Here is a 21,149-nt window from a genome sequence, read left to right as displayed (position 1 = left end):
TCTTACTGCACTTTCTGGAGATGTCCAGGATTTCTAGTTCTAGCTTGCACCATATTATTCAAATAATCTGTATTTTTTTGCTTTCTCCTTCAGTCTTTAGACATTCATTTTGTAAAAGATCAGGATAATAGACTATAGTTCTAATAATGGACATTATGCAAATTCTACATTATAATAATCTAAAACATGTTTTATCTCATCCTAAAAATGTCCTATTTTAACCTGTTCTTAAAAGATTGTCGGGGAGGAGTTATCAGTGTCTGGTGAATGGGGAAAAACTGAGTTCATTCTAGTCACTGCTTAAACAAATATTACAGTGGAAGGACAAATGTAGAAAAATGCCCCTATCCCAAAAGTGGTATCAAACAGAATTTATCTGCTGACAGGATTAAATTGTTTCTTTTCTAGATCAAACTTTATTCAGGGAACGTATTTATGTTTGTATATTACCCATTTTTCTACACAAACCACTTGCATATGCCATTAATTTTCAATAAATGCAAGACATTTTCTGGGAAAAAAAATAAGACTTTGTTGAGTCAAAAAGTAACCTGTTATCACACTCATGATATTGTGTGAATTTCATTGAACTTCACACTATTAATCACAATTCTTTCCTATTTTACATCCTTAGATGTAAATGAGGAATATACTTATAATATGCTTATGTCTCCTCTAATCTCTCCCTCCCTCCCCACCTCCTCTCCTTCCTTCCTTTTTTTCTTTCTGGCTTTCTATCTTTTTTGACTGCAATTCAGGTAATTATTGTCACTAAAGAAATGGTATTAGAAATGTGGCTTCTTAAAATGTAACCAAACATGGGAAAATATGTATTGTTCCTATGAATTATTGCATTTATAGGTGAACGACGTCATATCATACCAGAAACTCTATCCAAGCATGCACATCAATACATGCATGACACAGTTGACTACACAGAAGAGATAATTTAGAGAAAAAGTAGTTTTATAAGGTTTATCCTTCATGTTTAATTTATATTACTGGCATTCATGATTACATTAAAAGATTCCAAGGAGAAAAATTTGCTTAGATTTTACTACTAGATGAAATTGTGCTGTAATGGAGTTTCAAATCACTGGTTTGCTATTTTCCTGTAGCAACACCTGCATAAAACAATTCTGCATAGGAATCTTTAAGAAAGGATATTTTAACTGGTGACTTTAAGGCTGTTCTGAAGAGCCCAAAGGAAAGCAGCTCATTTCCTCCTTGTGACATTTAATATAATTCAAAATTGTGTCTGAGAAATACTGAAATAAGCTGACAAAAATACACTGATTTTGAAAAATGTTTCCAAGTTTTAGGGGGGGAAGCTACACTTACCATCATGCTTGAAGGTCTCTGAGAAGTGGTAGAGGTTTGTTGGGGAGTGATAATGTTGTGTGGATCCTCTCCAGCCTGGTGAAGATACACTTCCTAATGAAGGACTGCTTAATCGTGGTCTGTTCTTTGTATTAAATGAGGCTAAAGATGAACTACCGGATTTGATTCTTAGGATAGCAGCATATGATGTGGGGAGACCAGGAACAGCTTCTGAATAATCTGGAAAAAAATCCAAAAAACCAACAAGATGTGAACACTGGGTAGAGACTAAGTCTGTCACTTTGCAAAAGAATGTTTAGTTAAGCAGTCGAAAAGCAGAAAAGTTTTATCTATAAATGGAGTGACAGAAACATACCAGGCTTGATGAGAGACTCAGCTTCTGAAAAGAATTGGGTAGCAGCATGGAGCTCTAAGAAAATTTCCCTGCAGCTTCACCACAATATATAAATCAGGTATTCACTAAATTTCTTACTTATGGAAACATGAGTTTTCGATGTTTTTAATTCTATTTATATGACCCTATATTTCTATTTCATAGTGGAAAAGTGTCTGCCAGGCCACCATCTTTCCTTCACAGCCTTCCTTCCGTTTGTATGTGAAATGCAGAAAGTGACTGAAAATAAATGTGCTTCTCAATTCAACACTACTCTGCAAATCAAGCAGGCAAGATAATGGGCCAAAAGTACCTATATGCACAAATACCTTTCCCAAAAACATACATATGCTAAAGTCACCTCCTCTGCTGTCTCTTCAATTTCCTTTTTTTTTGTCTTTTCTGACTCTATTTAAAATTTCAGCATTTACAAATAAGAATAGTGCCCAAGTTTTCAGTCCCTTTATGACATCAAATATAAAGAAAATAAATTACATTACAATAGATTAAAATCTATAACTCAGGACCTGCAGGAACAAAGCAGGCAGAAGTATGCAACAATATTAAGGAGGTTAGAATAACATTCAAAAATATAATTCAGAGATGAGCAAAGGGATCCAGACTGAATATCCAGTGCCTATGAAGGAACAGATCTTTTAGAGAGCAATTGGAAGTGTCATGAAGAAAAAAAGATCTCTGTGCTGTCATCTCTGCTGGTGATAAATATTTAAAAACCAGACATCCTTTTCACATTGGCATAGTATGTAACATTTGTCATTTTTAGGCTGTGACTCTCCTTTTTGTTTGCATATGTAACACAAAAAGCCACTCTAGTAAATAGGATTCAACACTTAAATAGTCCTGACAACTTCTTTTTGCTGAAATATTTTGTGTAGTCAGTTTTATGAAATGAAGTTGTTCTGCGCTGCCTCATCAAGTTAAGAAGACTGCAGTTCTTCTTCTGCTTAAAAATAAAAAATTATTCTATAATTCTTTGTTATCTAGCAGAGTGTGGAACACTACTTCTGCAGTGGTAGTCTCAGGGTTTGAAAGAAAAAAAGAATCTACAAGATCTCAGATAGTATGAATGCAAAGTACAATGGGAAGAAAGAGAAGGAAAGGATACAAAAGTCACGTGACGTGGTGAAAAGGTCCTGCAGTAACGATAGCGTTACAGAATCTGTTTTCTGACTTTCTACGGTATAATTGCTTTGTTTGGCTGCGATTAGCGATCAGTGTGAAATTTCACCCTGACTCCAGTTGCTCTGTCATGCTCACGGGGATGCTGTGTCTGAGTAAAGTTTCCCTTGTAAAACATAACTGGAAATGGTTAATAAATTATACATAAGGAAATATTTCTTGTTTTGTTTACTGAAAGTCTGTAGCCTGTGATCATTACTGACAACTACAGCAGAAAACACGCTCACCTGAAAACAAAACTTACTTCCCAATTTGAGCATTCACCTTCAGAGATTTAGACTTCTGAACTGCCTAGTTACAGTGCCTTAATTAGAATATATTTTTATTGGAGTACTATTTACAGTAAAATTATTCCTTTAATTTGGTTTGGATTAGACTTCTGAGATTTGGGAGTATAAATTTATATATTCCATTATTTAAGTACATAGTAGTTAAACTGCTGGAGAATAGATATTACTCTCTAATGTACTTTTTTACTTTACCAGTCTACCCTAAAAATCCTTGAGAAATTTCATCAAAAATACTATGGGTAGTTCTCAAAATGCTGCTGTACTTGAGCTTCATTATGAAATTATGTTTTTCATAGTCTCATTCTGAGAAAATAGTTAAGTATTTGGGATGAAACATCCAAAAATCCCTTCTGCTGCATGACACAGATAAGGAAGATATAGGCCCAAATGGTAAGGATATAAAGTGACTAGAAACCAGCCACAATAAAATTAGTGGTTTGGGTTAGCCTTCATATTTCTTTGAACTAGAACTGTCAGATTTATAGTAATTTTAACAGTGGTATGACACTTTTAAGATAGACTATTTCTTTTTAATTTTCTTAATGGATTTCCAACACTTATCAGCAACTTCCAACTTATCAGCAAACTGATATAGTTTTGGTAATTTTTTAATGAATCTGTATCAATAAATTATTAATTCATCTCTTATTATTTCCAGCACATGCTGCTCTTCAGTCAGATTGATCAGATTCAAGACAACAAGGAAAAAACCAGTGCCATAGGTAATAGAGAGCCTGTCTTCCACTGATTACCAAGGGGGTTTTTTTGGTCTTAGAAAAAACCAAAAATATGAATTTCAAGATAATTTGAAAGAATTTTATTCCTGTAGTTTGTAATATCTGTGTCAGATTAAATTCAACTTTATTTCATGTATGCTGTTGTGGGAGAACAAGGCTTACTCTGAGGGAAAGGGGATCACAAGACAGCAAATTTTACACAAGTTCCTTGGGTACAGTCCATAGGTGCAAATATAAGCCACAAATACTACCCTGTTATATTTTATAGTTTGTTTTTAAAGGCACAGCATAGCTCAATAGAGTTCAAATAATGGTACACAGAAATTTGACTAAAATGCATTCTTTCTTTAAAGAGAGAAAAGTGACAAGACAAATTCATTGAATCAACCCCAACATTTCTTTGAAAACTGTCTTTGTAATGTTTGAATTTATAGAGAGTAAAGGATTCTGGCTTTTGGTGTGATGTTTTGTTTTCTTTTATTCCTTTTTTTCTATAAGTGACTCCTGGTCAGTTACTAACTCATTGACATTTTTCAACTATCTAATTAAAATGTAGACTGTCTTATAATACTTGCAAATGTGACCTTCATTTGTGTATTTTTGCGAGCTAGCATGTTTAATCAAATGTCACTAAGAATGATAACCCATTTTTTTCATTGTAACTTTTAATTACATTGTTTCAGTGGAAGCTTTCAGTCTTCTAAGCTTATGGAAATATGTGCATTCATTCTGTACAGTGGATTGTATCAGTGTTGCTCCTCAAGTTTTTAAACAGACATATACTTTCTGCTCTGCTCTGTGCATGCACATTGGTTTCCCCTTAGACTGCTCAATGACATGTAGCTTGGCAAGAACTTGGGAGGAGATGCAATAATAGCAGAAATCTGTTGTTGATAAGGTGTCCATACAGGTCATCTCCTATGAGAACTAGGATCACTACTAAAACACAGCAAAATGTGAATAAATAATACTTTTCGGATGAAATTGTAATAACTATAACAAAAAAGAACCCAAAGCAGACCCAGCAAAACACCAAAACCAAACAAAAACATGGACAAAAAAACTTCAACCAAAAGCCAACAAGCCAAACACACACACAAAAAATCCCCCAGAACTCAGTGGAAACCAGTAGATTTCTCAAGAACTTGTTAGTTCATCTGATCCTCCTCTGTGTATTTCCTACCGTGGTGCTTTAGTTTATCTGAGAGAGATTTTATTCTAAAGTTGCTACTCTATCCCACTTATCACTGAAAGCAATAGACAATGCAATATCATTGCATTTTCTATTGACATTGTCTATTGACATTGCATTGTCAAAATCAACAAAATCAAACGAATCATGAGATGGAAACTTTCACTGGAGACCTCATTTTGAATATTTGGATTCTGGATGTCAGCACATAAGGTAGTGAGGCTGAGCTCACTTTACAGGCAGTAGAAAGGAGGAGAAAAATGGCATGTGATATGGTAGGCAGTCTCAATAAATGGCTACTTTTTGCCACAGAATGTAAAGGAAAGTAAAATGAATAGCTAAGATGTCAAAATTTCAACTTTTCAGATCTCAGTTGTCTTAGCCATGGAATTATAGACCCATAAATGTTGGAAAAGACCTCCAAGACCACTGAGTCCAACATTTGACCTATCACAGAACAACTAGACCATTGCACTAAGGCCTGTATCTAGTAATTTCTTGAGCACCTCCAGAGACAGCGATTCCACTGCCTCCTTGGGCAATGCATGCCAATGCTTAAACACCTTTCCAGCAAAGAAATTCTTTTTGATGTCCAATCTGAACACTCTCTGTTGCAGCTTGTGGTTATGTTCTCTTGTCCTGTCACTCATTGCCTGGGAGAAGGGGCTGACCCTGATTTTGTTGCAACCTCCTTTCAGGTAGTTGCAGAGAGTGATAAGGTACATCCAGAGCCTCCTTTTCTCCAGTTCTCTCATCATAAATCAATCAAGCTTCATTTGTGTCTTTTCTGCTCAAAATATTTGGTTCTTCTGCAAAGGAGTGAAAAATCAAGAAATTTTAATTTCTTTCCAAAGAAGCAGTGGGGGATGACTTAGAAGCTGGAAGTTCTCAAGGATAATATGTTGGTGATCCTCATCAGCCCTTTTCACCACAGATATGATAGTGTGAGAAAGGGAGAAAAGTTATGTATGCAAGGTGGTCTTTCTTCAGGGAAAAATATATTTTTTGCCAGGTCTTTCGCAAAAAAAAAGTAAACCTTCAATCCAAAAATTGTTCTGTTGAGCTTTTCAGTAGTCCGCTATTCAAGGAAGATGCATGAAAATTTAACTTGAAAATCTGCAATAGCTTCTCACTTTATAGAATTTGTCTTTTTCTTAGAAATCTGGCCATACAAGGCATCAATTTTAAGAACATAGGATATTATAGACAGACACGGGAAAAAATAATTAGGGATAGATGTTATTTTCCTTTAAAATAACAAAGAGGAAATGATTTGAAGACTTAAAACATTGACTCAGAGATGGTAAAGAATATTTCCAGCGGCAATTAGCAATTGAATCAACATCATTGGAATATTATACTGTTAGAGCTAATTTAAATGTCATGAATTTTTATGAGGAATTATTTTGAATAATATAAAGATGCTTTTGTAGAGTTATTCATTGCTTCCTTTCCAACTCGAAAAACAATCTATTTTTCCTCTTACTTCCACTTCATCCTCATAATTCAGCAAATAGATTACTCAATATACGCCCAATTATTCCCACTTTGCATCCAACATATGACATACACCAGAGCAAACAAAATGCACTTTAATACTGAACACCTTCTGCTAGAGAATGCTTCCGACTACAGTAGTACAAATAATAAAAGTAATAATATATTCCAATTATGGAACAGCATTTGTCCGAAGTAAAGTGGTTTACAACTGAGAAAAGTGCTTTGAATTTATTGTCATATTTTTTGTCTTGTTTAAATCATGCTAATGTAATATACTGAATAAAATGAGCTAGGGTGTGTTTCTGCCATAGCATAGGCTTCAAACACAGTTGTTATGTTCAGTGAGTGTTTTGCACCTTTTTTTGAAATTCATTGAAGTCATCTAATGAAAACTGCTTTTTAGAAGTAAAAAATATAAAACATTTTGAAGACTCTTCTAATGGTATTATTGAAGAAAAATTTTAGTCCAAAGAATAGCAACAGACCCTTATTATTTAGTATATTCCATCTAGTTCAACATTTTTTACTTCTGGCTTTTGCACTCGTGAAGACCACAGGTGGGTCTGACACTTTACCCCTGCGTGGATTGTTTCTGCCTGTTTGTCTAATAAAAAGGAGTTTTAGGTCAGTTTTTACTGAAAAATAAGACTTAAAGCAAACAGTGAAGATAGCTGAGGGGACTCAAGAAATACAGTGTAAGAATTAGCTTATTTTAAATACCTTGTGATCTTTGACATGAAAGAGGGGTGCTATTGACTAGATGTAATTTGTTGACATGTATGAACATGTGCTTTAAGACACCCATGTAGGTTTGGTTTGTCAATTTTAAGATATACTTCACTATAGTACTTCTTCAGGTGCTTTCTATATGATATATTTCAGCCCAAACATGATACATATTCTCTAGCAGGGAAGCACGGAGCATTACTAATGTGAGATCCATAGATTAGCCTACACTGCATGCTTTTAATTGAAACCTTAACTTATTTTCCCCATGGCTGATGATCATCAGAGTGAGCTGTCAATTTTGAATGTGAAGGGAGAACCTAGTGCTAAAGGTCAACTATTTCAGCACAAATCAATTAAACTAATTAGATGGAGAGAAATCCTTATTTATATCTCTTCCTTCCTGCAATGATATGCATATCAATGTTAGGGGGGAAAAATAATAGATCAATCCACAGCAAAGAAGGAATTTGTAACTGACTATTTTAATATAAAATGTAAATATAAAATAATTTGTCTGATTTATTAATACCATCATCAGGCAGTCAAAATCCTAATAATTAATTAAGCAATCAATCAATCAATCAATTAAAAAGGAAACAACATAATGCAAGTTTTTCTTTTCCCTGTCATACACATCCTTACATATTAGCCCAATTTGGTGTGTTTGTGTGTCCATTGGAAACACAGTCTTTAATCCTCTTTAAAAAAATCTATCTCCAAGTTAAAAGCTCTTTTTTTTGAGGCAGATAATATATTCTTCCCTACCCTTGGCTCCTCCTGTAGTTCTTTGTGGTTTGCTTTAATGTTTGCTAAATATTTTACAACACACTCTTTACCCTGGCTTGCATCTTTGAGATCTTTTTGTGGCTCAGTCTTCCCTTAGGAATCCTGTGAATTAATCACTGGATGTACTGTCAGTGTAAACAGCTATTGCTAGCAATTAAACAACTCTTACACACTTAGAGTGAAATTCATTCTCATGCTCCGACAAATATTCTTGCAAAACATTTCTTAAGTATTTTTTAATATTTAAAGTGGCAACTAGATCTACAGATTGTTAAGGAGGTAGTGTTTTATGTCACTTCTGAACTGTTTTTAAAAATAATAAAGAAAATAAAAATCTAAAAAATCCTCACCCTGTTATGATGGACATTGTTCCACCATCCTCCTGCATGGACACAGCTGTGCCATGCAAATGTACATGCCAAAACGTGTCTCGTTTTCTTGTCAGAGATGAAATAGAGATGAAAGACATAAAACCTTCAAAGCATCAAAAACTTCAGGATTTGCAATGAAATAAGAGTGCACTGTGCAGGCATTTGTATTCTCACAGGGTAAATCTGTAACACAGGCACATCTGCACACTATGAACATCCCACAGTCTCTTCATATGATTCTTCATTCCTCTTTATTCATACTGGTTGGTTTTAACCACTGGACCTGGTGCCTGCTTGTGTGCATTTCCAACTGCAAGCCTGTTCTGGTGGTGACCCAGGCCCCCTCAGTGAAGTGTTTGCAAATTCAAAGGAAAGCCGTCAAAAGGATGCAGGCACTGAGAGAGACTAGCAGCTCTTTGAAGGACACAGACTTGAGCTGTTTCTACAGTCCTTTACAATGAGAAAAAGAGAGGCTGTACAAGTGATCTCCAACAAAGAGTGAATAATTTCAAGATAGTAATAGGAGCACTAATATAATTTCCAAACACAAATGTTTTGTCACACAAAAAGTGATAAGTGTAGTTTAATAATTAGCTAGCCGGTGGTTTCCTAAAGTTTAGAAATGAAGACTTTAATTTTCAAGTTCAGCAACAGGTTTTAGGGATGTGAGGCTATTTGTAATAATGTTGCTTTTTCAATAACTTTTAGAAAATGGAAGGATCTATTTTAGAGGTGTCAAAAACATCCATAACATATAGGTGCCATATATGTTTATGGTAATTTGCAATTATTGTTCTTATATATACAGATTATAAAAAGTTTAGCCTATTTGAGCAAATTGGAAAAGGTATTACATAAATTTCCAGTGGCTAAGAATAATGCTTAACATGGAAGAGGGAAATTATTATGTGTTACATGTAAAATGTAGGCAGATTGTAACTGCTTTACATATTATACATACAAGTAAAAGATCTCAGCATTACAGAGAAACCTCACAATTTTATTCTACGGGGTGTTTGAAGGAGAATGGAGGTCTGCATTCTTAAACGAAGAGCTACATTCAAGATGATATGACAATATCATAATGCAGCCCAAGGAAATACCCTGTAACATCATTCCATCCAGCAGTGGCAGCCACACATCTCTTTTTAGACTAGTCAATGACTTGTTACAGCTCCAAAGAAATTATCATGAGTTCTTTGCCTCGTGTTTCAATAAAGTCATCCTGAAGAATTACAATTAGGAATTAAAAAGAAGAAATACATGATAAGATATTAATGAAATTGGAACAAAAGCATATTTTCTTATTACTGACAGCAACAAAAGGTCTAAAAATAAAATTTACCTGGCAAACAAAATCATTGTAAATTTTTATGCAGAATTTTAATAAAATATATAAATGTATTAGAAAAAGCTATGTGAAAAACAAATAATCTGTAAGCATTGGCACTGTAGCAGATGCAATTTTACTGCAGTTGGGCCAGTACTAAAAAAGCACGACAGACACACTTGACCTCTATATGTACATCAAGTGAATAAGCAATGAAAATGCAAAATACAGCAGAAAAAAATGAGCACAGTTGATTTTAGAAGTCAACACAGAGGATTTTCTAAAGCAATCAGAACTACATTTCAAAGTAGCATTATTTGGTCAAGGACTTAGAGGAGTACACATAGGAAACAGTAAGAAAAGACTTGTCATGTCTTGAATTGTTTTGGATTTGTTGCTGATTTCCATTTCAAAAGTAGTTTCAAATATGCAGACATGGAATATAGCTGGAATTTTTAAATAAAAAAAATTTTGAAATCAATCAAGTTTGACTAAAATGTAGATATCTTTCAAAGAGAATTTATAATAGTCCTTTCCAGTACAACCAAATTTACTGTTCTCATATAAGTAAATTTTTAAGTATGAGTAACATTGAACAGAAAGATTTATTCTAAATCATCTATTTGGTATATGGAACTTTACTGTAAACACAGTTAGTGTGCCTGTTTTGAAGCCTGAGGTTATAGCTTTCATTTCAAAATCCTCTCTATAAAGAAAAGATAGTGAATCAGTAAGCCTTGTCATTTCAAGGGAATTTGCATTCTGAGGGTTTTATGTTCCCATCTATGGTTTTGCATACCTAAACGACAATGAAAGTCAATCATCACAGAGAAAAATCTCTGCTTACCTGAAATTTCTCTTTCTTTGAAATTATTAAGTTTAGAGAACCATTATTCTGAGAGGTTTCAGCTAGTGTAGCACAGAGTCAGACAAGACCAATCAGTCTTGTAGGGAGGGCATATTTTGGGACACATTTCCAGACACATGATTTCTAGAGCCAAAGTATTTCTACCCAGTTTTGATGCAAAGTAGCTTGAGGGGAGAAAGGTACAATAACTTCTAATGAAGCATAAGGGAAATTCAACTGTGCAATAACATAATAAAATCTTTCTTAGCTTAGTTCCAATCTCTATTTATCTCTAAAGCAGGTTGAATTTGTGGACCTAATTACTCAAGAAAGTCAACTTCATGTAACTCTCTTTTATTTGTTTTCAGACTGGAGTTCACAGATCTATGACGATAGAACCTCCACCGCAGTGTACACACGGGTCACCTATGGCATAATTCTGACACTTTGGTCTCCTAATTTTAACAAGGAAAACCTATATTTCTAGTATTTGCTTCTTACATATGGGTAATTTAGAATTTGTGTTTTCTGCTAAGCAGACAGAGATTTCTGTTTTGGAACCTTTGAACATTTACACAGCCCATAGGTAAATTTCAGAATTGTCACCATCACCCTGTGTATTCAGATTTCAAAATTTTGCAAACTCCCTTTGAAAAAGGTCTTCACTCAGTGGTCAAACAATGTTTTAAATTACTAATGTGTCTTGCATCAGAAATACAGACAGTTCCTAGACATACTTTTAAAATTTTATTATTGTGTGAAAAAGGTATGCATTTTTGACAGTTACTGTTTTAATATTTAATTCTTAAACTTTATTTGAGCTGCTGGCCCTCTTGTTCTACAGGAAAATATCATAAAGGCACATCTGGCAGATTCAATACATATTTTTCCTCATGTCTTTTTAATTAATTTTATATCCCTTATGTATAAATGAGTAGAACTAGGTCCTAAGTATTATCTCCCTAAGGCCTTCCATGAGGACAAACAAAAAATATTTGATATTTTATTATTCATTTGTTTACATTTTTGTAACTTCCTCTAGAGGGAGGGAACTTAAGCAGAGAAATTTTAGAGCATGCAACTGGCTCTCTAATTTTCCCAAGCCTGAACCTTTTTGCTTCCTTTCTTACAATTTAACGCTTTTGAGAGGCTCTCTCAAAGAGAGTAAAAGCTCTTATCCTTGCTGCTGTATGGAATCTGTGTAGGTCAGATATTTCTATGCCTGTGCTTTTTAGCTGTCAACATAGAATGCAAATTGAATTTCTGAAAGCCTTGGTAGGTGGCAGCAGGGAAGGACTGTTTCTTTCAAGTGTCATTTAAGAACAACTGATGCCAGATTTCTTCATCCTCCATCTTTTGTCTTCTGTCAGGGAACTTTTGGGATGCAGAAAGTTGGTGGGAATAAACATTATGGTCTGATCCTGTGGGCAGTAGAATCAAAGAGGTTCATTCATTTCTTGTGCTGTTTAACAAGATTTGCATTTATCCAACTGTTTCAATCTCCATTATTTCTTCAAAGGAAGAAGCGAGGATGCCCTCTGAAACTGAAAATTCTTGTTCACTCTGCCTAAGCTTGGAGACTTGAAAATACAACTTTTTAAAATGGGAGAGTGTCTTATGTTTATGCTCATTATTAGCCAGTGGAACCATATACGAAGGCAAATCTCTGCAGGATTTTAAACTTCGATATTACTTTTATTTTTTTTATCCTCTCACATTCCCCATAGATGACTGACACCAAACAGCATTGGAACCAAGAAAAGAAAGAGAATAAATAAGTAGAGGAGAGAAACTGTCAAATTTTAGGTTATGGAAGATACATAGACTTAAGAAGAAAAAGATAGTGGCTCAGTTGTGTCTCTCCACTCTGCAATTCACAAAAATCACTTTATTCTTGCCAACAGAGTAGAGCAGAAGGGAATATTGAACACATGAAGAGAATCAGAAAATCTGATATAGTGAAAGCAGAAAAGTTAAAAGAATCACAGTATATTGATGAGAGTTGCAATAAAGATTAAAATCTGTCTGGATACATTTGTAACTGTCCTATAACTGGCAACAACAGAAACAGGAACAAAATACACAGTCATCAGCATAGTATCCCTAGAGTTAATAAATAATTATATAGACAAGATTGCACCCAGACCATGAATACAGGTGAGCAAATAATTCTAAAAAGTATCAAAATTCTACACCAGCAGATAAACTGTATTGTACTTGGCAAAAACATCTGCTTTTTTTTTGTAGAATCAGATATCACCATTAGGTTATTGATGAGCACTCACTAACACAGCAAAAAATAAATATCAGCTGCTGCTCTTACTTTAAGCTCTAAAAATACATGGTTCAGACTAAAAAAATAACACCAGCTCTCTTGTGCTTAGTAATTTAAATCATTGCTTGACCTTTGAATGAGAACCTTTTTCTAAGGGAGTTTGCAAAATTTTGAAATCTGAATACACAAGGCGATGGTGACAATTCTGAAATTTACCTGTGGGCTGTGTAAATGTTCAAAGGTCCCAAAACAGAAATCTCTGTCTCTTTGGAAGACAACACCAATGTTTCCATATAGACATTGCAGAAGAAAAGAAAGGTCTCTTCCGTGTATACATTGCTATATTTGTAGTAAGATTTTCCACCAGTTTTTCTTCAAAAAATCTCTCTTTGCAAAGATGTCTGCACCAGGTTATTGTTACAATTACACTGAGACAGCTGAGCTTACATCCAGCACAGCTACAGAGTTGATTGAGAGCAGAAATGTCCAACAATGACCTTTACTGTGAACTTACTTCTGTAGAGCTTACAAAACTCCACTCTGTCCTTCTTACTACTTCTTTGCTATCTCCTTTTTCCAGACCAAATCTCTACTAGCAAAACCCTGAGGGAGGAGCATTGGAACTAGATGATCTTTAAAAGTGCTTCTCAACAAAAATAATTCTGTGATTCTAGAAAGAGAAGATGGTCAAAGATTCAAAGATTTCTGACTAGATGGGCAGATCCCAAAGAAGAATTATGCACAACATGATTAACTAACTCAGACTTCCAGAAGAACCAAGCATCAGTGCTACTTTTGCTTGAGATTTTGGTGTATTTATTAGTGGGTTCTAGAAAACACACTGATCCCAGACAAAAATTGAGGGCCATGATGACATGGAAGATATTTATGGAAAGCTGTCCAATTTTTATAGGCCATATGAAAGCATCATTAATTGCTCTGAAACAGTCCATTGGTATCTCCTCAAGAGTGCATGGGCTAAAGGAAAAACTTCCTGCTAAAATGGTAGTAGAAATAATTTTTTCCTCTTTTTTTTTTTACACTGTTCAAATACAATCAGAGACTATCTTTTACAGTTATCCTGTAGGTCTTCAATTCTCTCTATAGTAATCCAGATTTCTCATGATTTAGTAAATTGTGTGTTTGCCAATAATACCAATGGTCATGAAGAGTAATAACCCAATAGATTACAGGACATGTTTTTTAATTTCCTCCGGACTGTTCCTGCAAGTCAGGTTTTGGATGCTTATGAACTTGCTGTGGCAATAAAGGCCCAAGTTTGAAAAGATAAAGTAAAAAAAAAAAAATAGTCTGAAGTAAATAAATTGGAAAACTCTCCCTTTCAGTATATGAATTGTAGCAGGTAGGGCTGTCATCATGTAAGGAGCTGTTCATAAAAACCTGAGGTCAATTTTTCTGCAGAAAATGTTCCTAAGGATATAACAGTTTCCATCTAGAAGAAAAAGTGTGTCCTTTTGTGTCATACTGCTCAGATTTCACCCATAGTTCACCTTTTTATTCTGGAGTTTTTAAATAATTTTCTTTTAAGTATTGTCTAATTAGGAGATCTATTTACCAAAGTGAAAAAAAATACATTGACATATCAGTTGGGAAAGCTTTTTTTCTGAAATAACTTCTTAAATACTGATACAATTGGAGTGAAAAGCATCCTAGAATACCCAGAAACTTAGCTAAACTTGGCATTCACATAATATATGAGACATACCTGTTCATTCCCCTGTTCTTTTTAATTTTCAGATCAATCTTTACTAAACATAAAAGAAAGACTGATTCTAGAATTCAGCATGGAGAGCATTCCCTTGTGCTATAAACATTATAGGTTAAAGACCCTGCTCCAATTAATATTTTGTTATTTACAGAGGTGGAAGAAGTAATGGGAACATCTAGAATCCTGAGTGAGAGTTCACTTATAATCTATTTTGGTGTTTAGGAAGCTCCTCTGTGATTGGGAAGATTGAGGTTCAAACTCCAGAAAAGCATAAACTGAATCTAATCAACAAATACTCAATATGCATTTTAAACACTAAGTGTCTGAATATTACCATTGTGACCTTACAGCTTGGATTTAATGTCAGATTGCTTTTCACAGATAGGGTCAGGAACCTCATCTTAATAATAAAATTTTCAAGAAATGCTTAAATCTGCTCTTTCTCAAATGAGAACCTATAAAAACATTTACTACACTCAGACACCTACTTGATGAAAAGATCAAAATAATCAAATCTCAAATAACTACTTTATATGTTAATACAAAAATCCATGGTGCAGGATTTTATAGAGGGTGGTGGAGTATATTAAATCCACATCCAGTGAGTACCAATTGAGTGTTTACACAAACACGACCTTCTTTTTGATGAAGTGGCTTCCACCTGGTGGAAATCATGTGTATGTGCTGTGTATTTCTAAACATCTTCAGAGCTTTCCAAAAGTAGAAATTTTTATTCTGCCAGTAGGTCATGTAAGAGACTGCAGGGTTATGGCATTGATTTGCAAGAGTCTGACTCATGTCAATGTGTTTCTGACTCTCATGGGCTCATAAGATTCTCTGCATGGCAAAGAGGAATCTACAGCCACCAAGGACTAGAAAGCTTTCATACCCATAAAGATAAGCTGAAGAAATTTGAAACATGCTGTCTTCAAGGAACATTTTGAGAACCCTAATTGTGTACTGGTGGTATTTTATTTTAGCAACATAAATAAATGAAAATATAATATAAATAAGCAAATATTTATCTGACATAAAGAACACTACTGACTATATTTTTCTAAATTTCCATCTTATATGTAAGTAATCCTAAATTCTAAATTTCCATCTTATACGTAAGTAATATAAATATATGGTTTTGTGAGATAATGACAGTGTAAGAGCATGTACATTATAACACCTAACTACTAATCACATGAAGCCACTAACGTGCCCTCTAGTAACTGCAAAAATCTACAGTTTATGAAGAGCTTTTTGCACTTTTTCTTCGCTAGCCCACTTTATAAAACAGTATTTTGCTCAATGTCTCAGACAATAGTATATTTCCCAATTAACAAAACTTATTATTCTGTGGAGCTTTCCTCTTCTGAGGAGGCTGCAATCTGATTTTGAGATATGATCCCATCATTGTAGCCACACACTGCTACATTATTCCGTATGCCCATACAATGCAATTTTCACATCTTGATGTCTTGTGAAGGCTGACCTAGAACAGGGACTAGACAGAGTTAAAGAATAAAGTAGGTATTTATTAGGAGGCCTCAATGGATACACCTTGGGCAGTACAAGAGCCCAGCCAGGGCTACACCCAAGATGAACCCAAAATGGTCACAAAAATGGACTACTGGTCACGAGGTCTCACACTTTTGAAAGTTCTGGTCCATAAAAATATTTGAGCTAATTTTCCAATGATAGTTTTAGCCCATGAAGTCCCAACCTTCTTATTTTTCTCTCTTCAGTCCACTGCTGTTATGCTCTTGGGCCTGAAATTTGGATCATTTGTCCTTGGTCCCCAGATAGAGAAGGAATTGTTTTGTCTACCTACTCTGTGAAGAGAACTTACTATCCCCTAATATGAAGCTCAGAACTACATACTAAAAATATGAAAGTTAAAACCTGAGGCATCAATAGTAGTTGCACTTGTCTCTAGTGTTTTTTAATCAACTACCTTCAAAATAAACAAACAAAAAAAACCCCACTAAAATAAAGATTAGTTATGTGTATTTTTGAGCACAATTTTTTTACAGTTCTAGGAAAAGAGAAAGGAAGCAATTTACTTCTCTTAGCTTCCAAAATCAGAACCAGAGGCACCTTATGACTCATTCACCTCTGCAGTATAAAGTCAAACAAATAGTACTGAAGTCATTGCAGACTATTTTAACTGTCATAAGTAGACAAACTACTCAGAAAACTTTCTGAGAGATCTGTTGCATAGCAGCCCTGTTTCCATAGTACAATTATGAGATCTTGATGTCACACACAGAATTAACAAAAATTACATTTCTTTTGCTGGATGCATAAGAGTTTTGAAGTTTTAATATGTCATTTGCTTGATAAAACATTAGATACCATGATGCTATTGAAACAATGAAATACATCCAACTTTTTCAAAGAGGTTCCAATTTCTCATCCAAAGGACAGAAATTGACCTTTCACTAGCAAGCAGTAATCCCATTGTGTAAACTGAAAATAGATTTTGTAATTAGAAGGCCAAGTAATAGTGTTTGCTGATGCAAATGCAAATCCTTTTTTAAGTCAGTGAAACAAAGCTTGGTTGTCCCTGAATGATTTTTGATAAAACTCTTTGGGTGACTCTACCCTTTGTTATTTAAAAGGACACCAGTCTTCAGCCATCTTACTGCTTTATAATCTCCTAGTATCTTTGTATCTGTTGCACAGATCCAGCCACACAGTCATTTTCTGCCCTCTGTAGGGATCCTCCTACACCGAAATGGTCCTTCTAACATCAGCTGAATTAGCATTATAACTAATTTCTCCCACTAACTCTAATCTTACAATAGGCACACCACATTTACTTCAAAATAAAATTCTGTAATATGGTTCATTTTAAAGACACACCCATATTTAAAATTTTGTTTAATAGAAAAGAATATCTCAGGCAGATGACTCATTATTTCATAGATACAAATCGTAAGGTATGTCATTAAATAGAAAAATGTATGATGGGGCGAATCTTTTAAGGGTATAGAGAGAGAGTAATCCATTGCAATCAATAACATTTATTCACACTTAAGGAAAATATATTTCTTCTAGCTTTTGTGACTTTCAATCATTTCATTTTGTATTTTTTTACTCCCTTTTAGGAGTATTATTTACAGATATACAGCTTGCTTGCTGCTGTAAGGGGGGGAATTTGTGTGTCCAAAGCTCAAATGGAGTTGTAAATTGGCCAGTACTGTGGGGCACAGTCTAAGCTCTCTGAGAGAGGAGAATTATACTCCCAAGAGTAGCAGCTCTCGTGTTCATACATGCACACTGAGGAGAACCCAAATGCAGTGAACAGTCTGAACACTTGTTTATCTCAACCAGCTACTCTGGTCACACTGAAATGGGAATTTCTGTATTGTAAGTCTTACTAAAAGAAGAAATATAAGAGGCAATATAAACCCCTGGCTCTGTATGCCAGCTCATAATACAAAGCAGTTGTCCATTGGTGGATTTATGTCATGTTTGATTTTTAGGTCATGATTCAGGTGGTCTGTCTCCGTGTTAGAAATATTTTACCTTTTATAATAATTTCCTTCATGTAAGAATATTCTGTAGCATTTCTGAAAAATGCAATGAAAATCACATTTTGAAAGTGCTGAATGGAGATTGTCTCTGAAGCACAATGTGATGACAGCTGAGCAGCATAAGCCAGGACTAATGTCAAAATGTTAGGGCAGGAAGAAAAAGATGTATTGGTTTTTTGTCTAAGTATAGCCTTCTTTATTGGAAACATCACACAGAGATGGGTAGCCTTGCAGAGAGGTTTCATCAGCCTGAAAGGATATTCCTCATGTAAATTTGACAAAAGACTGGCACTTCAGAGTAGAAACTTTCCATAAAATAAAATATTTCATAACTATTTTCAGAGCACTGATTATGTCAAAAAGCATATTTTGGCTAGGCAGGAAAGTAAAGGGATATGGAAGTTTAAAATATCATGATTTTAAAACTATTACAGCTGTTCATCAAGTGATAGTTTCCTCACTGACAGTTTAAAACTGATCAGGAGTTATTTTAAAAATAAGAAATTAATCTGCTAGTAATCTACCAAGAAAATATTTTGAGCATTTATGTTTTATTTGCAATTCTTCTGTATGTAATAATATTTTTTTAAATTTTGCAGTGAATAAAAATGAAAAATGGGGAAGAGTTTTAAACTGGAAAGTAGCTGTTAGGAAGAAATTCTTCACTGTGAGGGTGGTGGGACACTGAAACAAGTTACCCAGAGAAGTCATGGATGTCCCATCCCTGGAAATGTTCAAGGTTGGGTTGGATGGAGCTCTGATCAAACCAGTCTATCAGACGGTGCCAAGCAGAAAGGCTGAAATTAGATGATCTTTAAAGTCCCTTGCAACCCAAATTGTTCTATAATTCTATGAAATTGCATGCAAGCAGACTGGATGTTCAATACTGAGGAGCTATGTTTCTCTTTCAAGCTAAATTCTAAATTTTTTATGCAGGTAAAGTTCCAAAAAATAATTTATTCCAAAGAAAGATGTATTATTCTCTAATAACTCCTCTAGACTAGTGTCTTTTTACTGTTACTAGACTGTGTTCAAAACCTTAACTTTATATTTTGACTAAGAATCTGCAAAATAAATCTTATATAAGTGGGAAATAATTAATTAATTTGTAGTTTCTTCATGGGTCAATATTCCTGCACTAGGCTTACAAGGATTTACCAGCAGGTAGAATAGAGAAAGTTGGATTGGTCTTCATGAAACCTGGCTGCACTTGATGTCATATCTAATATTAGAGGTTGGTATAGAAATTTACCCAAATCACTGCTAAACTTAATTTAGTGAAAGCAGACAAACTGTGGTTGAAGATCAGATAGGAGATATAGGACCTGACCAGCAAAAGAAAAAAACTTGAGCTGTTCAGGTCAGTCCTAAAGCACAAGGGTCAAAGGAAACAGGTTTGAGATATTTTTGTCTGAACTCTGGTATGCTTTAAACAATCAGTCATACTGTATGCACATAAAATTCACATGATAAGAAAGAGATGATTACTTAATTCTTCAAAGTTCTATATTTTAAAATTATGGCTTATTGCAGTATGTTGTGTTCAAAACTGCTTTTAAAACTTTCAATTTCTTTTTCATACAAATCTGCTCTGAAATAATTATAAGTATTTTATAAACAGTTTTCACTGAAAAATGTCACTGTCAGAAATTTCTGGTGTGACTGTGGTCACAAGGGTTTTCAGGATGAAGAAGAGACGAGAATGTTGACTCCATGATCAGAAGGCTTGATTTATTATTTTATGATAAATGTTACATTAAGACTATACTAAAAAGCAATAGAAAGGAAAAGTTTCTTCAGCAGCTAGCTAAGCTAAGAATAGAAAAGAATGAATAACAAGGATCTGTGTCTCAGACAGAGCAAGAGCCAGCTCTGCCATGAGTGGTCAAGAAATCCAAACACCCACAGGAGACCAATCACCTGTTACATTCCACAGCAGCAGATAACCATTGTTTACTTTGGTTGCTGAACTGCAGCTTGTCACAAGGAAAAATCCTAAGAAAGGATTTTTCATGAAAGATGTCTGCGACATTCTGGTTCTTAAATGAAGGAGTGGCATACTGTACACCATCTGCAGTTAGTGCTCAGCAAAAGGTTTCTTTGAGCAATGCAACTTCTCTTTTTGTCTTGGAATACTTCTGCAAACAAATACTGTTTTTCTTATGTATATTTTTCAGGGTTTTTATTCTTCAAATATGATTAAAAGAAGACAAGACAATTTTTCATGTTTGGTGCTGGGGTTGGAAAGCTAAGTGCAATAATTCATTTGGGCCTGATCACATGCATACATATTTATTTTCCTTGGCTAGATTCAGAAATCGATGATTTCAGAAGTTTAACAGTGCTGTATAGAGCTAGAATTTTGCTTTTTGGACTATTCAGCACTGTAGCATTTAGAATGTTCCCAGGGCCAAGTTTGCAGGCTAGTAGCAGTCAGACACTTAACCATTCACCGGAAACATGCAGAAAAAGACAGTGTTACTGCAGCTTGTGAATATCCACAATCTTTTGGAAATCACACTGTTTTCATCACAAAAAATTCTTTTTTTTTTCATAAAGAACATAATTAATGACAAGACAATGAACAAATAGGAATCAATATGGTTCCTTCCTGTTGCATATAGGTAAAGCCTTATAGAATAAGGGCCTTGTTACCCTTGTAGAATCATGGCTCAGACCTGCTACTTTGGCTAAGCAGAAAAGAACTATAGGAAAGTGACTCAGCTGAATTGGAGGTAGAAAAAACAAATTATATAACCATTATGTGTTCATATTGTGGTTTATAGTGGTTGGTTGGATTATGTTTGTTATGTTTTAAAACTATGTAACTGATAATTGGCTAACTGCTTACAAAGGCCAGATTTCTGCAATAAAGTGACTCTCCTTCACACTGGCCTGGGCATTCTGTGTTGTTTTGCT

At 34.6% G+C, this 21,149-nt stretch overlaps 1 protein-coding gene across 3 annotated transcripts in view; it reads right to left on the bottom strand.

Moving 5' to 3' along the window:
* The window catches only part of CNTN5 (contactin 5), a 611,650-nt gene that overhangs the window by 230,851 nt on the left and 359,650 nt on the right, over positions 1-21,149 (bottom strand). For all 3 annotated transcript variants that reach the window (XM_066544731.1, XM_066544730.1, XM_066544732.1), the window contains one exon: positions 1,342-1,560. In XM_066544731.1, the coding sequence (XP_066400828.1) occupies positions 1,342-1,560 (219 nt within the window). The remainder of the gene's footprint in view (positions 1-1,341; positions 1,561-21,149) is intronic.

This window comes from Molothrus aeneus, chromosome 2, assembly GCF_037042795.1.
Source record: "Molothrus aeneus isolate 106 chromosome 2, BPBGC_Maene_1.0, whole genome shotgun sequence".
NCBI lineage: Eukaryota > Metazoa > Chordata > Aves > Passeriformes > Icteridae > Molothrus > Molothrus aeneus.
The sequence above is the reverse complement of the archived record's forward strand: the minus strand, read 5'-3'. Positions and strand labels throughout refer to the sequence as shown.